This window comes from Ascaphus truei, chromosome 11, assembly GCF_040206685.1.
Source record: "Ascaphus truei isolate aAscTru1 chromosome 11, aAscTru1.hap1, whole genome shotgun sequence".
Classification (NCBI taxonomy): Eukaryota; Metazoa; Chordata; class Amphibia; order Anura; family Ascaphidae; genus Ascaphus; species Ascaphus truei.
This window is the reverse complement of record NC_134493.1, coordinates 37,134,165-37,158,953: the sequence shown is the minus strand read 5'-3', so window position 1 is coordinate 37,158,953 and position 24,789 is coordinate 37,134,165. Positions and strand designations below refer to the sequence as shown.

The window sequence follows — 24,789 nt, the reverse complement described above, 5'->3', positions numbered from 1 at the left end:
GCCATACGAGAAAAATACAGTGATACACATTTACATTTGGTGTTCAACACAGATTTTTTTTTCCACCTCAAATGAAAACACTTTGGGGGGGTGGGGGAGAGAGAGAGAAACACAATTTTTTTTTTCCCCCACTAAAAACCATAACCCTGGCCTATTTTACAAGTATCTAGAGAGTGTAATCATTTCATGGTAGTGGCAAAACAACCCAGTCCTTTTTTCTTACATTTTCCATTCAAAAAGTAAGATTTCTGGACTCTGAGAACGCAGAAATGGAGGAGTCCTGTGTCCTCGTCCTAACACGAACATCTGTTTCATGATTCATAGCCTGCCAGATTCTGTTCTACGTGGAAGGATGCAGCAGGTGCATGGTGACCATAAACGCTGAAGACGACAGCACCTTTTTTTGAAATACATTTAACTGTTCCGTTGATCGATCCAATATTGTTGCTTACCACCTATGGCCAGAGGGGGGGGGGGAGATGATGTAGGGCCCAGCTGGCAGTGAAGGGGGACGTTTAGACTGCAATTTATTGCGGGCAAGTTTCGCAGTAAAAGGATTAATGTGTTGCTGCATTGATCCTCTCCACGCATCTGTCTTCCTTGGTGTGCCCTAATTCCATGTAGAATATAGCTATGCTGTCCAGCTGCGTTCAGTGTTGACCAATTCCATTCCTTCAAAGTAGGAGTGAGGTCTGCGTGCATGAAACTAAAACGGGAGAAAGAAACATGCAAATGGTCAGGCTTCATGCATCCAAAGGACCCCATAAACTTGTATTAAAGGTGCATTCCTTCCCCAAACCCACTTTAAGGGAGCAGTTCCTCCTACCTGTTGCTTATCCCCTATTTTTTTTTTAATGTATAGAAAATGCATGTACAGTAGGTACTCGGCCTTATAGTGAATCAAGTACATGTGTCACAGATATAAAACATGCAAATACCCAAACGCCAGGTTCAATGAAGAAAGCACTGCCGCAGATAACTTTTGATCATATTATATTCTGTACTCCTATTAGTTAACACAAAGTGTTAAAATAAATAAAAGGTCCTATTTTTTTTCTGGTTATATCACAGAAGAAGTTAAATTTTCATGAAAATTTGAGCAATTATAAATCTTGACATTACATTTAAGATTGCTTTGATAATCTTAATATTAGGGTGCTAAAAATGCCCAGAGGTTAAACAAAAGTTGTCATTCAAACCTACACCTGGCTAGCTACACCTGCCGGACTCTCCAGTGAAGCAGCACTGCGAGAATTGGAAGACGAACGTGAAAAGATGAAATGGGAAATTGTTGGCCTCAGTGAAGTTAGAAGAAAAGATGAAGGCCTCATAGAGCTCAAAAAGCAGACATTCTATTTCAGAGGTACAGATAATGGAAGAACCGGTCGAATGGGCTTCATCATCAACAAGAGATGGACAAACAGAATCGTCATTCAGTTGACCAAAGAGATACAGGCTTCAAATAATCCAAGTGTATGCTCCTACTTAATTGTCGGCATGACTTGATGTTGAAGACTTCTACAATGAAATCAACCAGCCTTACAACAATGGAAATTGTCACCAAGATCATTATGGGAGATTATGTAAAGATTGGTGCCATCAGAAAGTCAAAGCATCAGTTGTTGGTAAGTACAGAATGGTTATGGTAGAAGAACAAGACTGGATGGCGCTCTAATACTCATATCCCAGTGAAAGTGATAACATATTGTAATATATTGTAATTCACACCTATAATACAGTGAAAAGGTGATAATATAAGTATAATAAAGAGATACAACCTCCACTCCTTGAGTGGAAGTATGGTTACGGCAACAACTGAAGGTGGGACAGATTGGTAGAATTTGCAGAATGTGAAAACTTCTACATCATGAATTCATTCTTCAAGAAGAATCCAAATAAAGAATGGACATGGAATGGACCCGAGGGAGACAGGAATTACATTACTTCCTAACTAACAGGAAACACGTGATTGAAGACTGCACAGCCCTTTACTGTTTTGACCCAAGGAGTGATCGATTTTGCAGATTACATCTCAATGCAAAGTTGGAAGAAGAACAGATTAAAAATATAACAAAAACAGAACAACATCAATAACAGAATATTTCAACTAGAAGTGAAAATTTGCGTCAGGGTGCTTAAAGTGCATGGGGACACTAACATTGATTATGAAGAACTTGTGAAGATTGTAGTTGCAAGTGCAGAAAAAAACTGGAGGAATCGCTAACAAAATACAGGATAAGAAAATCTCTGAGACAAAACAATTAATGAGGAAACGACAAGAAATGAAGCAATTCCAAGACGCAAGAATTAAATATGCAGAGCGGTGCGAGGCGAACCGTAAACGTACAACTGAAGATGGAAGAAAATGTAACTGTGATATAGTGAGGAATACTACTGAAGATAGAAAAGCTTAAAGAAGAGAAAGCAGCAACGTATTGTTGGAAAGAAACAAATCATTGCACTCATACAAGACGATGGATCAACAATAAAGGACCGTACACCTCATAAAGAGAGTTGAGGACTTCTACGTGCAATTATATGTGAACACAGATAACACTTGGTATAATCAAGCAGATCCGTTTCCTACCTACAGCTGCTTGGATCTCTATTTCTACGGATTGGGACACCTTTGATTTGCCTGGATATGATGATGGGCACATCGCATGCATTGGCCTTTATGTGCATTGCCCATCTGTAAAGATGTACGTTTCCTTTCTAATGGAGGATGTTTATTATGCCACATTATGTGGGGACTATGCTCTAGCATAGATCTCTCTCACTAGGCATTTATGCCTCCTCCCTATACAATAAGGATTATGCAAGATATATATTACTGGGCATTCCTGATTACATACTACAGCTTAACCCCGTTATAGCGCGACCCGTTATAACGCGGTTTTCACGTGGCTCCCGTTTTTAAAAAAAAACATTTTTTTTGCACACTGCCCACACTACCAACACACACACTCACTGCACACTGCACACAGCACACAGCACACACACTCACTGCACACTGCTCACAGCACACACTCACAGCACACACTCACTGCACACTGCACACACTCCCAGCACTCACTGCACACTGCTCACAGCACACACTCTCAGCACTCACAGCACACTACACTGCACAGCACACCACACCTCCCACTCCCCCTCCCTACCTTTGGTGTCGGCTGCTGAGATCAGAGCGGAGCTGGCATCAGGAGGGGGGGGAGGTGTTGTCGGGAGGAGGGGGGGGGTGTCGGGAGGAGGGGGGGTGGTGTGGATGCCGGTAGGGGGGGTGAGTGAGGAGCAGGCTGGGACTCGGAGGGCCGCGTGGGCTAGGCCCAAAACTGATTATGCCGCGGAGGGCCGGTAGGTGTGGGGGCCTCGGGGGGAGGGGAGGGGGGGGAGGAAGTGGATGCCGGTGGAGGGGGATGGATGCCGGTGGTGGGAGGTAAGGAGCAGGTTGCGGCTGGACTCGGAGGGCCGTTGCTGTGGGACGTGTAGGGCTTCCTGCCACCCCTTCCTTCCCTCCTTTCTCCCTCCCTCCCAATCAGCCGCGCGGCGGCCATTTTTAAAAAAAATTAGCGCGACCCCGGTTCTAGCGCGGTCGGATTGGGTGGCCCCGAGGACCACGCTATAATGGCGTTTAGCTGTATTTATACTGCCACTTATAATCGGAGCACCATTCCACATTGGACTTTGATATAATCAAAGCATAGGACAAGCGAGAAGAAACCACAATGATGCGTCCTTTCAGAAGAAGTGGCAAAAGCAATAAAATCCATGAAGGATGGGAAGGCTCTCGGGGAAGATGGAATTACAACTGAAGTCTTGAAGCTGGCGAAGAAGTAGAAAAAACACTAGCAAAAGTCTTTACATGCTGGTTGAAGAACAGGAAAATTCCAGAACAATGGTGTAATGCCATAGTTATCCTCATCCACAAGAAAGGAGACAAAGAAGACCCCAAGAACTACAGACCAATCGGTCTACTTCCAATCACTTCCAAGATTTTTACAAAGATGCTCACTAATCGGCTGCACCAGACTCTGGACTTCTCCCAGCCTAGAGAACAAGCGGAATCTCGCAGTGGATACAACACAATGGAGCACATCCAAGTCGTACAAGAAGGGATTTCCCCGAAGTAATGAATAAGATCTACTACTCCGTTTAGGATTCGTAGATTCCAAAAACAGTTATTTTTGGATCAGGGGAACTCCGAGAGCTGAAAATAGTGATGTTCAGCTCTGGAGGCCCCCAACTTCCAATCCTGTAAAGAAAATGAAGGTTAATTAGGATGGATTGCTCTTTTAACACTTTGAGTGCCCGGGGGCGCAGACAGATCCTACACCAGTTCATTTTAAAAAATCAAGCAAAAACGAAGAAACCAACGCACCACCAAAACGAACCCTTTTTTTTGATCCTGTGATGTTTAATGTGCCGCTCTCTCAAAGAATCAGCAAGGGTTTAATTCTGTGTATTACTATGATTCATTATTAGATAATTTATTATGTTATATGTATTGAATCCTTTTTTTGTTCCTAGCTTCTGATATGGAAATGCATGAATTTTTAGTATTTAGACATTTAAATACAGGAGATGGTTTTTACGTAATGAGTTTAGGAGTAACCTGCAAGAAGCACTGTCACTACATATACAACAGAAGAATTGTGAGATAATATCCCCAGAAGTTCACTTTTGGTGCACTCCATTAGAGCAGACTTGTATTTTGGGGTATTATCTCTGATGTACAGCCCCCTTTTTCCCCCCTGTTGCATATGTGGTGTTTGGTTCACGGTATGCACTGCACCTTCCTTTTGGGTGTGTAGTGGGTTGGTGGAATAGACTGGACAATCTGATCATATAGGTATAGGCGAATAGTTGAGCGATTTGTCTTTTTTTTATGCATTGTTACTGCATACATGATATGTTACTTGTAGCTACACTTACCGGAGACTGCAGGGAGAGCTGATGCAGTATTGGGAATGGAGTCCAGTGAATAGGTTCCATTGGCCAACTGGACACAGATACATCACTTGCTTTGCCTGAGTCGATCATGAGGTCGTTGACGCTGCTGCAGCTTGTCTCCCAATTGCCCTGCAACCTAAGAGCCAACATTCAGGATGGAGTATAACCCACAATTCTGCTCTGGCAGCTCCTACACTATTAAGCCTTTCAGAGCCAAAAGGTGCCAGTGATGCTGCATCAATCCTCTGGCAACAACAGATGTATTTGTTTTCCACGCTATTGTAACCCCCTTCCTTTATAATAAATCTTCTACTCTGCATTTTTTTTCAGTGGATACAATGTGGTTTACAAATCCCCTATTGAAATCTGTTTGCTTTAAAAGTGACGAGAGAAAGTACTCGGACACCGGAAACTTTGAATAGGTAAAGAGAAATCCGGATTGAGTTATAAATGAATTGTGGTTTAATGTTACAGGGGCCAGAGAAGTAGTCCTGAAATAAAACAAAAAATAACTCCTGAGGTCTCCAAATTAAACAAAATGAGAATGGAAATAAAAACACATTTATTCAACTGTGGGTGGACGTTTCTATTGTGCATTTCCAGAGACGCCCTAGAGGTAGGAGTTCTACCGCCAAAGATAAGGGGACGTGGTCATCTCACACGCACCACTAATTTGTTTGCTTTTATTCCCAATCATAATCTCTTCCTGGTTCCATGATGTGTGTTTAATAGGACACAGGATGGGGAGAAAAAAAACACAGCAGCTTAATTACCCAGCAAAAGCCAGAGCAATCTATAACAGATCACTGCCAGAGCCGCATTGCAGAGTGGTGTCACGTTTAAAAGGTGCAACATAATGTAACTGGCCCACATTTTTGGGTGGATACACAGCCTTTACTTCAGTAATCAAAGTGTGTTGGTATCTGGGTTTTTGTACAATTGCATTTTGCCGTACCAGAGAAAAAGGGGTTTATTTCAGGACATCTCTCCTCCTCCTATGTTTACAGCTTATATATTTCTTATACAGTCAAGAGGGCTTTGTGCCGAAATTAAAGACATGCAGCTCTTTACTAAAGCAGATGCAGCATCACTGATATCTGAAAGCTTATCCACCCACTGCCCTATATCCATCTTTTGTTCACATGCTGCTCACACACTATTCTGTTAGGAAGAAATACAGTACTCATGTACTGTGTTACTCACGAGGATATTGCGCTTTATAACTCAGCCCTGATCACTGCGACACTGGAGTGGATGCAGCGTCTCGACCTCAGCAGAGCAGCATATACTAAAAACATTATGGACGCCTATTATGGGATTTCGGTTATTGACACTTCTGAAAAAGTCCAGGCAATTTCCCTGCATCTGGGGACCCAACACATCTCCCCCAGAAACTGACCAGGAGGAACGCCGCCGCCCCCCGCTGAGCCGCCGCCACATGAAACCCCTCAGGCATGGAACATCTTCCCTGTAAATTTGTAGCATTTTTGCAGTATGTTTAATAGGTTTTCAGTGCAAAGGTCTAACTGTGAAAGCACATTAATGTAGCACAGAATGTAAAGGTTGTGCAGGAGATGTTAGGGGTCTCAGTCCCAAGGAGAAGTACAGCAAATGTTGCACCAATTCCAAAATTGCAGTGATGGGGGCTGAGTTATGCAACAGTTTGTAGAAAAATCACAGACGTTCCACCCAAAAATGTCCCGACATCAGCATTTCTCCAACACCGGAGCACCCAGAGAATGAGGGAGAAGAAAAGGATGAGACATTGATCATTTAGAGCAGGGGTGGCCAACTCCAGTCCTCAAGGGCCACCAACAGGTCAGGTTTTCAAGATATCCCTGCTTCAGCACAGGTGGCTCAATCAGAATGATTAATGTTACTCTGACTGCACATAAAGAGTAGTACTTCCCTGATGTTAGAATAGTAATACTTATTTTTATAGTGCCAGCCATGTACGCAGTGCTTCACAGTGAGGTAAGGCACAAAGCGCACTGAGAACCAGTATGATAATTATACATAATTATATGTATTGAAAAAAAGTCCTCCAAAAAGGACTACATAATACAACAATGTGTATATACAAAATAAGGGACTTACAATGTGTTAATAATGGTGAGAGCAGGGACCGGGAAATCCCGATCAGCAACTGCTGGAGTAGATGACGAGTGTCCGGACCGCACTCTACGTCAGCTGTGTCTGATGCCTCTCTACCGGACTGTCTCCCCACCAATGAAATCATGTGCAGCAACCCCATGTGACCTCCACGCGTTTCGCACTGCGTGCTTTGTCAGGAGGTTGCTATAGATTATATAGCCACTCTGAACCAATCACATCCAGCCATATTGGATTGATGTTGGCTTGCTCGGAATACCTACAGCTGTTTATACACTGATTTTAACATACATATAGCCAATGCAAACACTGGCGGCACTAGATCAATTGTTTACCCCTCAAAGGAAATGGTTTCTTAGTAGTACCTCATAAGTACTCCAAACTACAAATAACTGTGATACAAAATGTTCGGTGTCTCCTACCCTTCTGTTCAGATTTGCAGTCCCCCGTTTTGCGCATGCGCAAACTCGGCCGCTCCCCCTCCTGCGCATGCGCAAACTCGGCCACTCCCCCTTCTGCGCATGTGCAAACTCGGCCGTCCCCCTTCTGCGCTATATTGGCGGCTCGCCGAGAAGCAGATCGCCGAGAAACGGGGCCCTACTGTAGTCCTTTTTGGAGGATTTTGTTTTCAATACATATATTATATCATACTGGTTCTCAGTGCGCTTTCTGCCTTCTTGTCTTTGTGCTACTTTGTGAGCTCCCTTAGGGGAGCTCCCTATACAGGAGATGCTGGGGTACTGCTGCTGGCGGCTGCACAGGAATCAGTTTACACCAGATATATGGGACAGCACCAGCGCGGATCTCCTATACATTTGGCTTTGCAGTGAGGAGTATGCGGCACTTTAAAAACACAAGTAGTTCCAGCACATCATAAAAACATAACGTTTCTTTGGGTTTGCAAATAAGAAAGTAGTGGTACTGTGTCACCATCATGCCTCAGCCAGTGAATGCAGGCAATAGGAGGTGTCTCTGTTACCTGGCCGGGACGCTCGCGGGCGGCTGCGGCGGGTTAGTCTGGACGCAGTTCTGCGCGGCCTCCTGACAGCCGCACACACAGCTCCCCAGGGCCTGCAGAGGGAAGACTTCTTCGGAGCTGCTGAAAGCCGGATTATCCATGGAGTTGAGGGAGGCGGAGGCCGTGAGCCAGGTCTGGGACGGGCACCAGAAATGAGTGGGAACGTCATCGTATCGGCTGAACCTTCTGTAGCTGTGAGGGCCAACCGACACAAAATCAGGATCGCAGACCCCGCCACAGAACCCACCTCTAATCTAAGCCCCTCTCCCCTCCCCCCCCCCCCCCCGGCACGCAGAGAATACACCGCGGCTATATACCATGATTACTTCTTATTTCTAAACCTCGCCCCATAAATCAGCAGAAATGTGCCCAGGCGCAGCAATCCACCAGAATGTCCAACTCGGGGGGGGAGGGGGGTCAACTCCAGTCCTCAAGGGCCACCAACAGGTCAGGATTTCAGGGTATTCCTGCTTCAGCACAGGTGGCTCAATCAATGGCTCAGTCAAAGGCTGAGCCACCTGTGCTGAAGCAGGGATATCCTGAAAACCTCACCTATTGGTGGCCCTTGAGAACTGGAGTCGGCCGCCCCTGGTCTAACTAATCTCCACTTTGTGCAGGAACGGCGGGTGACTGGTCTAACCCCAGGAGGTGCTCACCAACGCCTCTTATTATTATTGTGCAATAATGCAGGAGGGGCAAAAGCAGAGACGAGGCAGAGAAGGGGTTAAGAGGGACATTTCCTCTTAACGCTAGAATGAAGTAGTGGAAATGGTCACCATTAATGGCCTGGCAGATCCTACTCCGTTCCCATTATCTGCTGACCCTCTGACACACACAAAACAGACTGTAAACTCTTTGGATTAGGGAACCGTTGTGCCCCCTGTAAACTAGACATACAGTACAGTGCTGTGTACACGGTTAGTGCTATGCAATAAAAAAAAAAAAAACATTTTGCGTTGCCTCCATGATATAGTTTTTTGATCGTTGCACTGCGTGCCGCTCTCTTCCATAGCCATTGTACTGCGACACAGAGAATGTTGGTGCCACGGAGTAAGCAACAACGTGCTACCTGCTCTGGGTCTGAGCTGCTTTCTGCTGCAGAATCTGCATCTGGAACCTCCGGACCAGAAGGAAAACTGCAGCCGTGGCGCAAATAATAATGCAGATCACGACCGAGCAGGCGATGGCGATGAGACACTGGTGAGTCATCCGGTAATCGCAAGTCTGCCCCATGTACCAGAAATCTTTACCAATGGGGCACCTGCCAGGGAGAGCAGGGACATCATCATCATTCCTAAAAGTACTTTCTAGGAGACCTACTAATCATTTCACTGCTTGCACCTAGACAAATGGCAGATAGATAGATAGATAGACAGACAGACAGACAGACAGACAGATGGACGGACACACAGATAGATAGATGGACGGACACACAGATAGATAGATAGATGGACGGACACACAGACAAACAGTGTACCGATCTATAGCTATCTATATATATAAAGATATAGATACACAGATAGCTATAGATACACAGGTAAAAAGATAGAGAGACATGCACTGCACATACACATGTATGTTTATTTATATATGCATATTGTATTGTGTTACATACATATGTGTGTATGTATATACAGTACTGTTCTTTCCTTAGGTGCCTGACAAAAGGAAACAGTAAATTGCCGAATCCTTCTTTGCCGTAAAGGGTTTATAACGTGGCACTCACTGACACTCCGGCTCCTGTCCTCTGCGATGAATACAGATGCCGTGGTTGTGGCAGAAGGTGCGGTGACATGGGGACAGGCAGCGGGCACGCAGCGTACGCACAGACAGGCACCGAAACCCCCCGGGACAGGAGAACCAGGCTGTGCAGGGGTCCGCATGATCCTCTGGGAAGGAAAGAGACACCCACCCCCCCTCTGTGAAAAACTCAGGGGAAGCCCAAAGTTTAAAGCGTTGGCCTCTGAAGTGGGAGTGGTGGCGTTTACAGTAGTGAGAAAGCAGACAGAAATGAAGACAGGTCACTGGGTCAGGTCTCTGAAGAGGAGTTATTGCAGAGAAAACAAGGAGGAAGAGGTCCTGTCTCCTAGAAGGGGAGATGACAGGGTGGCCCCAATAGCATGCCCTCATACAACCCCAGAAAATGACAGCAGTGTGGTCAGTGATGGACAGGCTGAGTGGCAGATAGTATCTAGTAATTGATGTCGTAACACCTGGAGTAGTAGCTCCTGGTATACTAGTCGGATATTCGACTGCTGGCAGATAGTCCGCGGCATCATTTGACGCTGGGAATCCAAAAGGAGCAGGAGGGCGGCAGAGAGGAGGCAAGTGCCAAGGGGCGGCGGATATCAAAATCCACCGCTGACTGATGGCTCCAGTCAACTTGAGACCAGACAAGGGTCCCCAAAGGTAAAGAATGTGAACAGTAGCTCAAAATATTATTTGTTAGAACAAAAATGGTAAAAAGAATGGGAGGACAAAAATGTCGAGGAAAAAGCAAACCTTGCTGGTCGCCGCTCAGCCGCTGTCAGAGAACATTTTCCAGTTTCGATATTAGGTCGGTAAATCAATGTGCAATATAGGGGTTTTCACAAACTACAGCCTTGGGTCTGTGGGTTGCTCACCTGCCAGGGAGACACTGCTCATTCTGGACATGAGGTTGTTCTCCAAGGGCTCTGAGGATCCCAAAAACCTGGCCGGGTCAGTGAGGAGGATCTCTTGGGTTTCGGACATCACACTCCCCACGTCTACGCTGAACTGGACTCTGTATTCCAGCCATGCCCTGTCCAGCCTGAAAGGACAAGCATGGGTTAGCTCCTCCACTTCCAGAGACACATAGCATCAGTGAGTATTAATACCACCCAGTGTGGCAGTAACATACGTTCTCTACCCTTTTTTAATTTATTTTTTTTACATGGGTGGGAAGCAGGGGCTTCTCATAGCTGAAATGAGCTATTTCCAGGTCGGGGATTTTCCGCTCCAGGGGAAACAAAATGGAGGTTGAAATCTCCCGCTGGCCAATAGGAAGCTACAACGTAATCCGCAAGACGGGAGATTTAAAAACATATAAAACAGAAGTAACAGCACTGTCTTTCCTGGTAAGTATCTTGAGAACTAAGGGATCCCTGGGACCAAAATTAATGCAGCTCAGCTCCGGGGACCCCTTGCTTCCCCCACATGGGAGGCTGGCATTAGACTGCGCCTTCACCAGCTTTTAAGGTTCCCCCCCCCCCCCCCCCCCTCCCGAGTTACTGGGAATGCAGGGCAGGTTGATAGACAAGGCAATGTGCTTATATATAAGGGTCTGTACTTATAGATATAAGGATGTGTGCATATATGTAGAAGGGTGTATGTGTGTGTATATATATATATATATATATATATATATATAAATATAAATATATATATATATAAATATATATATATATACACACATACATCTAAAAGACAAAAAGGGACAGCGCGGGCTCCATAGTGTAAAGAGTTTCAGGTTTTAATATCCCGAGCCAAAATCAGGTCAGGACATTGTCTCAAATCCAAAACTATCATGTGCCTGTTCTCTTATATATTCTACTAGCTGAGAGACCCGGCGTTGCCCGGGATGTGAGGCTGAAGGTGAGTCGGGGGGGGGGGGGGTGTTTGTGTGTGTGTGGGGGGGGGGGGGGGTGTTTGTGTGGGGGGGGTGTTTGTGTGGGGGGGGTGGGGAGGTTTGTGTGCCACCAGAGTGTTTGTTGAGTGTTGTGTTGCACGGTATATTTATGTATTTGGGGCCGACAGGAAGGCTTTATTTTTGCGATGAAGCAGTGTGTCGCATGAGGCTGAAGGTGAGTCGGGGGGGGGGGGTTGTGTTGGGGGGGGGTTTATGGGGTGGGGTTGTGTTGGGGGGGGGGTTTGCGGGGGGAGGTGTTTGCGGGGGGGGGGGGGGGAGGGGGTGTTTGTGGGTTTGTGTGCCACCGGAGTGTTTGCAAACGGTATATTAATTTATTTTGGCCCGACAGGAAGGCTTTATTTTTGCGGTGAAGCAGTGTGTCGCATGAGGCTGAAGGAGAGTTGTGTTGGTTCCGGAGGGATTTTATTTAGTCCTACGGGAGTTGTTTGTTTTATTGTCGGTGCACGTGTTTTTTTTTTGGAGATGGCAGCTGGGTTGTGGTCACGGGAGTGGGCTACGTGGAGTGGTGGTTGGGCTATTTGGGGGGGGGGGGGGTTTGTGGGCCACCGGAGTGTTAGTTGAGTGTGCAAACGGTATATGTATTTATTTTGGGGCGACAGGAGGGCTTTATTTTTGCGGTGAAGCAGTGTGTTGCATGAGGCTGAAGGAGAGTTGTGTTGGTTCCGGAGGGATTTTATTTTGTCCTACGGGAGGTGTTTGTTGTATTTTCGGTGCACGTGGGTTGGGGGGGGGGGGATTGTTGTGGGCGACGGGAGGGTTTTGTTGGTGGTTGCGTGGCACGGGAGTGTTTTGTGAGTGTTTGGCGTGCTACAGGAGGGCTTTGTTTGTCCGGTGAAGGAGTGTGTCTCATGAGGCTGAAGGTGAGTTGTGTTGTGTCCTGCGGTTTTCAGGTGCTTACCCAATATATATAGAGAGTCTGTACCTGATTCCTTTAGGTGGTAGCAGCCGGTGAGGGTTTAGTGCGTTGAGAGGTGAGAGGGTTTAGTGCGTTGAGAGGTGAGAGCTGTCAGAGCAGTGAGAGTTAGGTGCGTTCCCAAAGCTCAGTGAGGGCTGGGAGAGTGAGGCAGTGGTGAGGTGTGCGGGGGCGGGCCAAGGGGGCCTTGAAACAGTGGTGTGAGTGTGTGAGGCCAATGAGAGGTGTGCGGGGGCGGGCGGGCCAAGGGACCAATGAGATTGCCGCTAGGGACAGGGAACACAGCACAGACAGAGAAACATACATACAATGCTTTCACAAATATATAGTAGATATATTATTTAATTTGTGTCTATGTTGTTTATCTTTTAGCCGATATAGTTGTAGTCACTTTTATCCACTCACATTGGGTGGTGCTCGTATGAGTAATTAATCAATCAATTTGGACTTTATAAAGGCATGAGGATTTCCTCATTCTCTGATGAAGTCGCCATAACCTAAGCGCCGAAACGCGTAAGGGTGCGTTGCCATTGGCTGTGCCAGGAGCCTGTTGTATGGTGTCTTGTGATTACGGAAGGGAGCTGTGGAACTTGGAGGAGCTGTATCGCTGTCGCTGGGGGACCTGTGGACGCACAACATTGGAGATACCCGGCTGTGAAGCAGAAGGATACCACACGATCCCAGCCAGGAGATGTAGAGCCCCATACCGGGAGATGCACAGCGGGAGTCTGATGTATATATCCAATGCGCATATTTTACTGAATTGTTGTAAGTGACCTGATTTATGCTTGTGATATTAAAACCTGAAACTCTTTACACCAGGAGCCCGCGCTCTCCCTTTTTGTCTTTTAGAAGTATTGAGGAAGGTGGGTGATCCTGCGGAAAGCTGGTCGCAAGTTCCAGTGTTTTCCTTGTTATTTTCAAAGGTTTTTTTATTTTCGGCTTTTCCCTTCCCTGCCCCCTTTTCCCCATCCTGCCCCATCTTTCCTTGTCTTATATGTTGTTTGTGTGTTGGTTTTATGTTTTGTTTGTAATTGGCACATTGTATATCAATTATAGTGAGGGTTTCATCTGTCCCTATTACTGATGGTCTCATTCTATTGAATCTGCATTTAATAATTGGCACTGCAATCCCTTGTTTTGTTTTTATACATACATGATGCTATGTATGTCCATGGGAAGCCCCTCTGTATGTGCATTTGTGGAGTCAATGTGTCAATTGGCTGATACAATGTGTTTCCATGTCTATTGATGTGGCTATGTGTGCGTGTCTATTCATTATGTGGGGACGTGTCTGTACTTGAGTCAGTTGACACACATATGGATGTGTCCGTGCGGACATTGACCTGTATCAGCTGATCAGCTTTTATGTGACCACGTAACTCACGTCGCATTCTGCACCTCAATCCCGTTAAATCCAGGAACAGATTTATAGAAAGAAGTCACCTGCAAAAGAGCAGATTGGACCCTTGTTAGATGCCAGCTGGATAACCCCCCAACCCAGCAACAGAGAAGACGCTACAGAGCTTAGCATGTAAATAATAATCAGCCAGCAAACCAAGGGACCCTTCAACCTTCCACTGCTACAAGGGTAACTCTGTGCAAGGTGTCCTGAGCCCACCAGTACTAAAGGGGTTCGTAATGGTGCATTAACCCTTTGTAAGGATCTCTTATTGTCAAGTAACCGGGGAAAGAACTGACCTCCTGCAGGACGTGGGGCTGACAGGTGTCTGGCTGCTCACACAATGCAGGCATGGTGACATTCAGATGCATTCTATAGGTGACATTTATACTCTGCACTGAAAGACAAGAGCTTTACGTTAGAGAGAGAGAGAGAGAGAGAGAAAGACAGACAGACAGAGACAGAGACAGAGAGACAGACAGAGAGACAGACAGAGAGAGAGACAGACAGAGACAGACAGAGAGAGTACGGAGCAAGATGCAGACAGAGACAGGCAGAAGGTGAGGATATAGTGCAGGGAGAAGAGAGAGAAGAGATTCATGAACGTTGTGGAGAATCCAGCTCTATTCAACTAAACAGGACTGGTCCATGCTCTGGAACAGGATCAGCATCACAACGTTTTGAATAGGGGACATGAAGAAGAGAGCATGGATAAAGGGCCGAAGAGATAGTCTTTCTGGGGCTATCCTGGTGGAAATAGACGGTGCATCTTCCCACTGCTGTCATTAGAAAACGCTGCAAAGTAAAAGGCAGAAAATGGGGGTCTGGGATACATAATAATGAGAGAAATGGCGAGACTGAGATAGTAACTCTGAGAATGGGGTCTATTAATATTCGTTTCATCCCATAACAGACCTTTATAGACAGGAGGTTGCTCATCTACAATGAAAATCCTGTCTCCTCCCGGCTGCAGGGACGTGTCCTCACTGGAAGTCAGAGGGGTGAGGGTGCTGGACGGGGACTGGGGTTTGGGATAAATGGTGGTCGGAAGCTCTGAGGCGTGTCCTTGCTGCAGCTTTCCCACTGTCTGCGAGTCTGTTGCTTTGATGGTGCCTCTATGTGACCTGTCTCCAGTTGTAGGAAGGGACTTCGATGTAGGGCTGAAAGTGGCTTCCACGCTCCAAGTCAGGTTTGCGCCAGACTCCTTTGTGACCAGATCTGACTGATTGCCTCTTTGGCCATTCCATACCCTGCTAGAAGTAGTGTTGTGTGTACTTATCTCTGCTTGTGTCTGCGTGGCTGGTTCTTGCTGAGTCGGTGTGGTTTGGTCTCTCTGTGTCAGTGTGTCTTGTCCTGGTTGGGTCTGTGTATTTGGCTTTTCTGTGGTATATGTGGTTGGATGTGGCTGGATCCCTGTGGCTAGTTCTTTATCTGTCTGCGTGGTTAGCTCTGGTTGGGTCGGTGCGGTTTGCTTAGTTTGTTTTTTTGTAACGGGTTCTGTTTGTGCCTGTGTAATCAGTTCTGTTTTTGTCTGGGTGGTTGGTTTGGGCTCTGTTTGTGTGATTGGTTCTTGTTGGGTCTTTATGGTTGGTTCTGGTTGGGTCTGTGTGGTTGGTTTTGAGTGGTTAATTGTGGATGCTTCAGGTTGCATCACTTTGGTTAGTTCACGTTGGGTCTGTGTGGTTATTTCTGGTTGGGTCTGTGTTGTTAGTTCTGGCTGGGTCTTTGTGGTTGGTTTTGAGTGGTTCAATGTGGATGACTCAGGACGTGTCTGTTTGATTAGTTCATGTTGGATCTGTGTGGTTAGTTCAGGATGGGTCTGTGTGGTTAGTTCAGGATGGGGTTGTGAGGCTAGTTCTGGTTGGGTCTGTGTGGTTAGTTCTGGTTGGGTCTGTGCGGTTTGTTCTGGTTGTGTCTGTGCGGTTTGTTCTGGTTGGGTCTGCATGGTTGGTTTTGAGTGATTCATTGTGGATGACTCAGGTTGGGTATGCATGGTTAACTCACGTTGGGTCTGCGTGGTTAGCTCACATCCTGTGACTGTGGCCATTTCTGATTGTGTCTGTGTGGATAGTTCAGGTTTGGTTTGTGTAGTTAATTCTAGTTGGGTTAGTTTGGTTTGTTCAGCTTGAGTCTGTGTGGTTACCTCTTGTACTGTCAGTGTGGTTGGCATTGCTTGTGTTTGTGGTTCTGAATGAGTATGTGTGACTACTTTTGGCTCAGTCTGGTTCTCTTTTTTTAATTCGGGAAGGAAAGTGGTAAGTTCATTATGTGTTGGTGTGCTTAGTTTCAGATCAGTTTTTTTGGTTGGTTTGTATTGGGTTTTAGTTGTTGGTTCTAATTGGACCAGTGTGGTTAGTTCTGGTTGGGTCTGTGTTGCTAGTTCTGGTTGCATCGGTGTGGTTGGCGCTTGTTGGCTATGTGCAATTGTTTGTGGTTGGGTGTGTGTGCTTGGGTTTATTGGACTTTGTGTGGCTGGTTCTGGATGGGTCTCTGTACTTGCTGCTGTTATTCCGTGTTGTGTTATTGTGAGATGGGCCACTGTGTTAATCTCGGTTTTGTTCTGTGATTTTAGTTGAAGTTGTGTATGTTGTGTATGTGTGAATAATCGTTGATGACTTTGTATGGCTGGTTTTGGTTGAGTTTGGCTCTCTGTGGTTAACTCTGACCAAGTCTGGCTTTGTCGTTCTGTTTCAGCTTGTGTGTTTACTTCTGTCTGGATCTGCGTGCTTACTTGAGTATCAATCTTTGAAGTTAATTCCAGACCAGCCTGGCTAAAAGTTTGTGGCTGTTCTTTTTGGAGTTCTTGGTGGGTCTGCTCGTGTGAGTTTGGTTCTGGCTGGGTTGCTTGTGTGTGTATCTGCATGGTTACGTCTGCTTTAGTCTGAGTGGCAAACTTTGATTCCTTCTGCGTGGTTAATTGTGGTTGGATCTGAATGCTTAACTCTGGCTGTGTAACCCTATCTAGTTCCGGTGAAGAGATATTGTCTGTTCTGCTTTGTCTTGTTAGGTACAGATTATTTAGTGTATCTAATTCTGGTGTCTTTACAGTCACTTGGGAACTGTGCTCTGTTACGGTTTCATGTGTCACCCAAGCAAATCCTTGGATATCTACCCCTGTCCTGGCGAAAAGAGGAGGCCTTGAGATAATATCATTGTGCCTCTCCCTTTCAGAAGTCAAAGATATGCCCTCTGTGCTGGTTTCTTCCCTTTCCGGTTCTAAGACACCCTCCATGCCCTCCGAAAAGTCTGTTAGGGGAGTTTGCCGAGATGTGGGATGTTCTGAGGCAGTTAGAAAATCCCGTTTGCTTTCCTTTTTCAGTAGTAATGTTGCAGAGGTGGAATTCAGAAAGAATGTAACGCCCGAATGGAGTTTATTATTATGTAATGAGCTGGAGTTCTGACTTGCCACAGCACGCAGTGATGTTGACGTGTGATTAACCCTTTGGTCTTCAGGTGACCTGCTGAGCTGTGGTGTTGTCTGTGCAACCGCAGAGAAATGTTGGCGTTTATAGACTGTCATCTCAGACTCGGAGAGATTGGCGTTACCAACTTCAATGGGATCCCTCCCAAACTTCTTGCCAGGCTGCTCCAAATAGGCCTTGGACAGCTCTGTGTAACCAGTGGAGATGTCTTGGTGGAAGGTGGAGCCAATGTTGGGTTTTGTCCCATTGTCTCGTAACTCTTTCCGGTTCTGATCCTCTGTTGCTACAAGACCTTTCCCTGTAAGCTTCCTTACTGCCCTTGCTTTGTTAGGATAAGCTGGGGCTTTCCTGTTTTTTTCTCTCCTTGTAACAGATTCCCTCGCGTGTTCAGTGCTATTAATTGCAGACATCTTTAATGCATTTACATGTGCTTCTCCTGGTATAGAGCCTCCACCATGCAGTACGCTCACTGGCCACTTGTTGGTGGAATCAGCGATTGTCCTCACCTCCCCTCTTATAGCCTGGACTCTAGCACTTGTTGCTGCGGGGGATTCTTTCAGAAGAGGAGACTCCTGTCTTTCCGCTGCTTTGTTCATGGATGGATGGGATGCTGAAGGGGATTTTCTGAACATGGTGTGAGGGGTCACCGCCACGCTGCCCTCATCCCCCAGAGAAGCTTTCGGGAAAGGTTGCAGGACATCGGTGTTATTGGCAAGAAGCTCTAGAGGGGGGGAAAGGGGGGGGAAAGAGAAGGGAAATAATCAGCTGGATGAAAGAGGAACATTAAAACTGGGGCAGGTCGCCTGTCGGTCTACAGTAGCAGAGAAACTGGGCTAATCCAATGCAGCATTAAATATATGATACTGTAATACTAAAGCTTTGGGCACGTAAATCTGGATCATCTGGAAACAATAATCCAACTTGACAAATGTACATGTTATTGGGCAAAAATGTTGCGAGATATTTTCAATGCAAACATTAATACTTCCACATGTTCCCTGGCAGGGGCTGGGATTTCCAAAGCTGTGATTGCTGCACAGATGTTTCCCTTCTGCAGTATCCAGTGTGAGCACACAACCAATGTTCATTTTGTTTTACTGCTGATGTGACCCCTAAGGGATTTTCCTGCAGCCTTTACTGTATTGGGGCAGCCTCTATACCAGGGGTGGCCAACTCCAGTCCTCAAGAACCACCAAGAGGCTAGGTATTAGGGATATCCCTGCTTCAGCACAGGTGGCTCAATGGCTTCAACCTGTGCTGAAGCAGGGATATTCTTAAACCCTGACTTGTTGGTGATTCTGGAAGACTGGAGTTGGTCTCCCCTGCTCTATACAGCTGAAAAAGACACTTGCAAAGCATCAAAAGTTTGTGCACAACTACATACAGTATATAGTAATGTTACATGGGCTCATTAAAAGTTATCGAAACCTGCAACAAACTGAGTCCAGTACAGCTACTAGTAAATCAGTGATACTGCGCCGAATAGCTAGTCCTACACCATCCTCCAAAGTGAATCATGGCGTCAATATTTTGGTTATTACTCATGTCTGTTCCAGAAGAATAAACATCCTCACACAAGATAAGGTCTTCCCTGCCTGCCTGACAAGTCTTGCTTCAGCTCTTCAATCAAATACAAGAGACCATGCACCTCAACGCCATCTATGTTCCTCCAGTTTCTTCTCACCGTGACAAAATGTCATCGTAACCAACCCTGGGCAGAACTCCTAACTGAAACACTGACGCTTCTTCTGGGCCGCGCTGCTGCGTTATATGAAAGCTGTGCTCCTTTCAGGAGGATTTCACGTCAAAGTTTATAACTAGGATGAAAAATGCAAAGGGCATTTTCTAACGCATGTTATTCGTGGACAGAAAAAGTGGCCTAAATCCTCCAAGTGAAAAAGAAGCACCCCCCCCCAAAAACCGCTGTGGTCTTAACAACGAGAAGGACTACAGTATGTCACCCTATATATCCTTTCTTCCTCACCTTCTAATCCCCAACTTCTGTCCTCCCCAGCTCTGTAACTAAGCACCCAACCTCACTCCTCTGCTTCTCTCTCCCTCTCAACACACCATATATTTGTGGGACAGTTTGCTGCCGCTCCTGCTGCCTGTGAGGAAAACTCCTAATTAGCAGCCAGTTGATTGATGACCAAACCACTAAACATCATCAGTCACACAGCTGCAGTTAATTATGGTTGATGGGAACAACACAACACAGTTTATTTTAATGAACTGGCAAAGAAGGGTGGGGGGGCCGTGTTGGTCCTCTCTTCCATGTAATCACAAAGGAGGGAGAATGATACCTGTTATTGGACCAACAAGTGGTTAATATGTTTACAAGCTTCCCAACCTCTCAGGGTCATTTTAATGAACTGCAGAGACTTTAACACGACTTGGGGGCAAATGGCAAATTGTGTGGCCCATTCAGTAGCTGTGGAACGAGAGAGAAACAATTGATAGCTGCATGGCACTTATTGGACAGAGAATCTGGTAGTTAACCATGGATTGGGGGATCGGAAGATAATGTGGGTGACTGTCCCCGCAACCTCTTCCTTCTGAACAAACAAAGTTCTCCAGGTCACAAAGGAACTCAAGAATCCGCTGTTGAGAGGAATTGTTTTCTGTGACCTGGGGCAGTCAGTGGAAACAAGACGTCAACCCCAAGGCCACACTTCATACAGGAGGACACGGATCTATTCAGCTCTGGTTAACAAGTCTGCCAATTTCCCTCTCTCCTGGGATGTTGCCTTCATAAGCCGACCTCCAACAGCCCCCAGAATCACCACAGGGGTTTTAACAGAGCAGCATGTTAAAAAGAGACATAGGTGCCAACACATTTTGGAAGCAAAGGGGTTAAAGTTGTTTTTTTCCCCCCTTTTTTTAATGGATTTGATTCTCCTGTGAGTAACAAAGTGAAAGTATGGTAACTGCTCCATTCCTGCGCGCAGCACTGAGCATCCTGTCCTTCTGTTTCCTGAAGGCGGATAGGGATCCTGTAGGCTGCTTCCGCAGATTCCCCTGGACAGAGCACTGACCGTATCTGCAGGAAAACCTGCCCCAGATAAGGCAGACAGCCGGAGCGCTTCAGCAGTCACTGAATCCCTCTGTAGGTACTGCTCGATGATCGTGAGGTTTCTGACTTACAGATAAAAAAAACGCCAACGTGCCAAACAAATTCACACCCTCAAATCACCCTGCAGAGACCTAAAGGTGCCGTCCGACCTAGCAACGTATAAGAGTGGCAATAAAGAAATCACTGTCAGTGTAACCAGATATCCCTCTTACACACACTGTATATAATATTGTGTTTCTGGATCTCTGCCATTCCCGGTGAAGGACCCTGAGAGGTTGGAAAGCTTGTAACACATCAACTACAGGTAGTCCTCGTTATCCAACGTTTCACTTTACAACGAATGGTTTATCCAACACTCACTGCCACTGATTAACATGGGACTCACTTTACACCGGTTTCACTATCCGACGCTGCTTCCAGAGCGGGTTCCGTTGGATAACCCAGGACTGTCTGTATCTTGTTGGTCCAATAAAAGGTATCACACCCCCCCTCCCTCTCCTCACTTTGTTACTACAATTGTACACGTTTTCTACTAGCGTTAACCATATTGCACGTTGCGGGGCCTCTCTGGCAGAGAAAGGGTTAACATAACTTTTACATTCAGCATGTTTAATGGGGCGTCACACACAGCCATATTCTGTATACAGAGCCATATACTGTATACAGAGGCCATAATAAACCCAAAGCCCTCCACTGTATGACACATTTTAATAGCTGAATAATAACCTGTTTATTAGTTCTGACACCTTATCTGCTAAAAGCTCAATAACATCTCACAGAATGCAGAACACGTATAGTAATGTATAGAACACGTATAGTAATGTATAAAACACGTATAGTAATGTATAGAACACATGAAACAATATATATGATGTGCTGCTGCGTTTGTTCTGTTCAGAAGATCACATCTCACACAGGGAAAAGTGCAGTGAAATCCCAGAGCTTCAGTGATCAACGCACAGGGCGGCAATTATATATATGTGTGTGTGGTGTGTGTGGTGTGTGTGGTGTGTGTGGTGTGTGTGGTGTGTGTGGTGTGTGTGGTGTGTGTGGTGTGTGTGGTGTGTGTGGTGTGTGTGGTGTGTGTGACACACACCCACACCACACCCACACCACACCCACACCCACACCACACCCACACACCACACACACACCACACACACACCACACCCACACAGAGCTTTTTTGACTTATAGCCTATAACCCCTGACTCGTGCATGCGCAGTGAGTGCGTTTCACGGGACAGATTCATCTTTGCGTCTCAGTTAACGCCTGACTGCCTGGTTACAATGGGAGGGTCCTGCATTTAGCATGTAAGTTTTAGTTTGAATTAAATTATGTGTTGCACCTGTCTGTTTTGGTTTGTTAGGGTATATATATGTGTTCTATTGCACTCTGTATGTACATCACCTTGAGAAAGGTCCCGTGTGTAGGACCGAAACGTTGGAATTGATGTCTTACTAAATACAACTCTTTGTTGACTACCTCGTGGAGTGCTGCCTCTGATATTCGCTCATCCGGTATCGTATTGCCTATATATATATATATAGATATATAGATATATATATATATATATATATATCTATATATCTATATATATATATATATATATATATATATATATATATATATATATCCAGACACGTTACTGTATAAACTTATCTTTACAATTCCCACCGATAAATCACAAGTGATGGAGCATAGCAGGGGCACAAGCGCTTCACCAGATGTGCATGAGGAAGACCACTAGGTTTCATCTTCACACAGGGGGGCTTTCTTCAGTTTGGATCCATGTTTTACACACTTATGGCAGAAATAGGTTCAAAACTCAATTAGGTGGCACAACAATTGTGACTAAAGTGCACGCCCCGAATGGCAAAATGTCATGATCAAACTTTACAGCCACAAAGAAAACACTTTTTGCCATGGTCAATGCCAGCTGCAAACCCTAAGGAAGGTCCAGTTAGGTCCAAAACCAACACGACAATGCTGGTTAAAATTATGTGAATAGAATTCTATAGGTAACTTTATTTTATGTACATACCGTAGGTGAATACTGAGGACACATATATGGCACTGTATGTATAAATAAAATACATACTGTACATGCAGCAGCTCAGATACATATCAGAGGTTTCATTGTACCTGGTGTACAGATATAGGGACCCTTCTCATCCCTAATATCTATTGCACAACCTGTATCTGCAATGCATTAGAATGCAAACATGCACAGCAGATGCTGTTGATTATAGAAGTGTGTATATAAAGTGTGTGTGTGTGTGTGTGTGTGTAACCCATATATATGGGGGGTGGGGGTGTATGTGCACAGTGAGAGATGATCACTTGGTTTATATACTGTACCTGTAGCTGCTCAATGAGATTCATTTTTAATCAGTCATTTTCATAACGCCTGTTTAGTCGTCTCTCCCACGAGATATATATAGCTGTTTATCTCCCACATTATCTACCTACAGTACCTCCCATTATATATCTACCTACAGTATCTCCCATTATATATCTACCCATTATATATCTACCTGCAGGATATATCTGTCTCTCCCACATTATCTACCTGCAGTATCTCCCCTTATACTGTATATCTACCTACAGTATCTCCCCTTATATATCTACCTACAGTATCTCCCCTTATATATCTGCTTATCTCCCATCATCTATCTCACTATCTACTGTATCCATCCATCATCATCACTATTAATTGACACAATAATACACATTGTACAGATAGTGTCTGCACTGCTTTTCAAATGAAAAATACAATCACAGCATTATCAACTCATAATACATCGTGTATACTGTAGATAGACACAGGAACGTATAAATATATATATATACTGTATACACACACTTTACATTGTGCAGTATGGATATATATATATGCCTGTGTATAGTATATACTGCTGTAGCGTTGAACAAACGTACAGTAAGTATAATATACCGGTATTTCCCAGTGAGACCCCCAGGGCCCCCCCCCCCTCCCCCGTCATAACGCGGAGTGTGCGGGTACTTACCGGCCCCGGGAAGCAGCAGCAGAAGCAGCGGGAGGAAGCGGGTCATCCTGGGGCCATCGGGGCCACGGAGCTCGGAACCACCGGGGAAAATCTCGGAACCACCGGGGCAAAGCTCGGACACACCGGGGCAAAGCTCGGACACACCGGGGCAAAGCTCGGAACCACCGGGGCAAAGCTCGGACACACCGGGGCAAAGCTCGGAACCACCGGGGCAAAGCTCGGACACACCGGGGCAAAGCTCGGAATCACCGGGGCAAAGCTCGGAACCACCGGGGCAAAGCTCGTTACCACCGGGTGCTAGGAAGCTGGGTCCCTATGCGATGCACAGCGCTGACTCCCTGCGCCCCGCTGTCACCGGCCCCGGTGAGTGAGGGGGCGCTGCGCTGCGCACACTGTCACTGCTCCTCCCCCATACACAGGGCTGGCACATCACACACAGCGCTAATCAGGGGGTATGTGTGTGTGTGAGAGGAGAGAGGTGGGTGTGTGTATGAGAGGGGGGGGGGGTACTGTATGTGTGTGTGTGAGAGGAGAGAGGTGGGTGGGGGTATGAGAGGGGGGGGGTGTACTGTATGTGTGTGTGTGAGAGGAGAGAGGTGGGTGTGTGTATGAGAGGGGGGGGGTGTACTGTATGTGTGTGTGTGAGAGGAGAGAGGTGGGTGTGTGTATGAGAGGGGGGGGGGGGGTGTACTGTATGTGTGTGTGTGTGAGAGGAGAGAGGTGGGTGGGGGTATGAGAGGGGGGGGGTGTACTGTATGTGTGTGTGTGAGAGGAGAGAGGTGGGTGTGTGTATGAGAGGGGGGGGGGTGTACTGTATGTGTGTGTGTGAGAGGAGAGAGGTGGGTGGGGGTATGAGAGGGGGGGTGTACTGTATGTGTGGGTGGGGGTATGAGAGGTGGGTGAGGGTATGAGAAAGAGGGGGGTGGGTGTGTGTATGAGAGGAGAGAGGTGGGGGGGTGTATGAGAGGAGGGGGGGTACTGTATGTGTGGGTGGGGGTATGAGAGGGGGGTACTGTATGTGTGGGTGGGGGTATGAGAGGTGGGTGAGGGTATGAGAAAGAGGGGGTGGGTGTGTGTATGAGAGGAGAGAGGTGGGGGTGTGTATGAGAGGAGGGGGGGTACTGTATGTGTGGGTGGGGGTATGAGAGGTGGGTGTGTGTATGAGAGGGGGGGTACTGTATGTGTGGGTGGGGGTATGAG

General features: G+C 46.2%; 1 protein-coding gene across 1 annotated transcript; it reads right to left on the bottom strand.

Annotated features, from left to right (window-relative positions):
- Positions 1-35: 35 nt before the first annotated feature.
- Positions 36-24,111, bottom strand: LOC142463209 (uncharacterized). Its single transcript, XM_075565666.1, has 10 exons — positions 23,590-24,111; positions 14,981-18,208; positions 14,365-14,462; positions 14,051-14,109; positions 10,705-10,871; positions 9,807-9,969; positions 9,150-9,341; positions 8,042-8,272; positions 4,933-5,086; positions 36-706 (listed from the first exon to the last, which is right to left on the bottom strand). The coding sequence occupies exons 1-10, from the start codon at positions 23,633-23,635 to the stop codon at positions 632-634; spliced, it is 4,413 nt and encodes a 1,470-aa protein (XP_075421781.1). The 5' UTR covers positions 23,636-24,111; the 3' UTR covers positions 36-631.
- Positions 24,112-24,789: the final 678 nt, after the last annotated feature.

What these genes read in the sequence shown, in the direction of transcription:
- LOC142463209 (XM_075565666.1), bottom strand. Translation starts at nt 23,635, where the DNA reads ATGACCCGCTTCCTCCCGCTGCTTCTGCTGCTGCTTCCCGGGGCCG. An exon ending in ATTGAGGTGCAGAATGCGAC is followed by an intron (nt 10,872 to 14,050) that starts GTGAGTTACGTG and finishes TTGTCCTTTCAG; the next exon opens with GCTGGACAGGGCATGGCTGG. An exon ending in GGACAGGAGCCGGAGTGTCA is followed by an intron (nt 9,342 to 9,806) that starts GTGAGTGCCACG and finishes TCTCCCTGGCAG; the next exon opens with GTGCCCCATTGGTAAAGATT.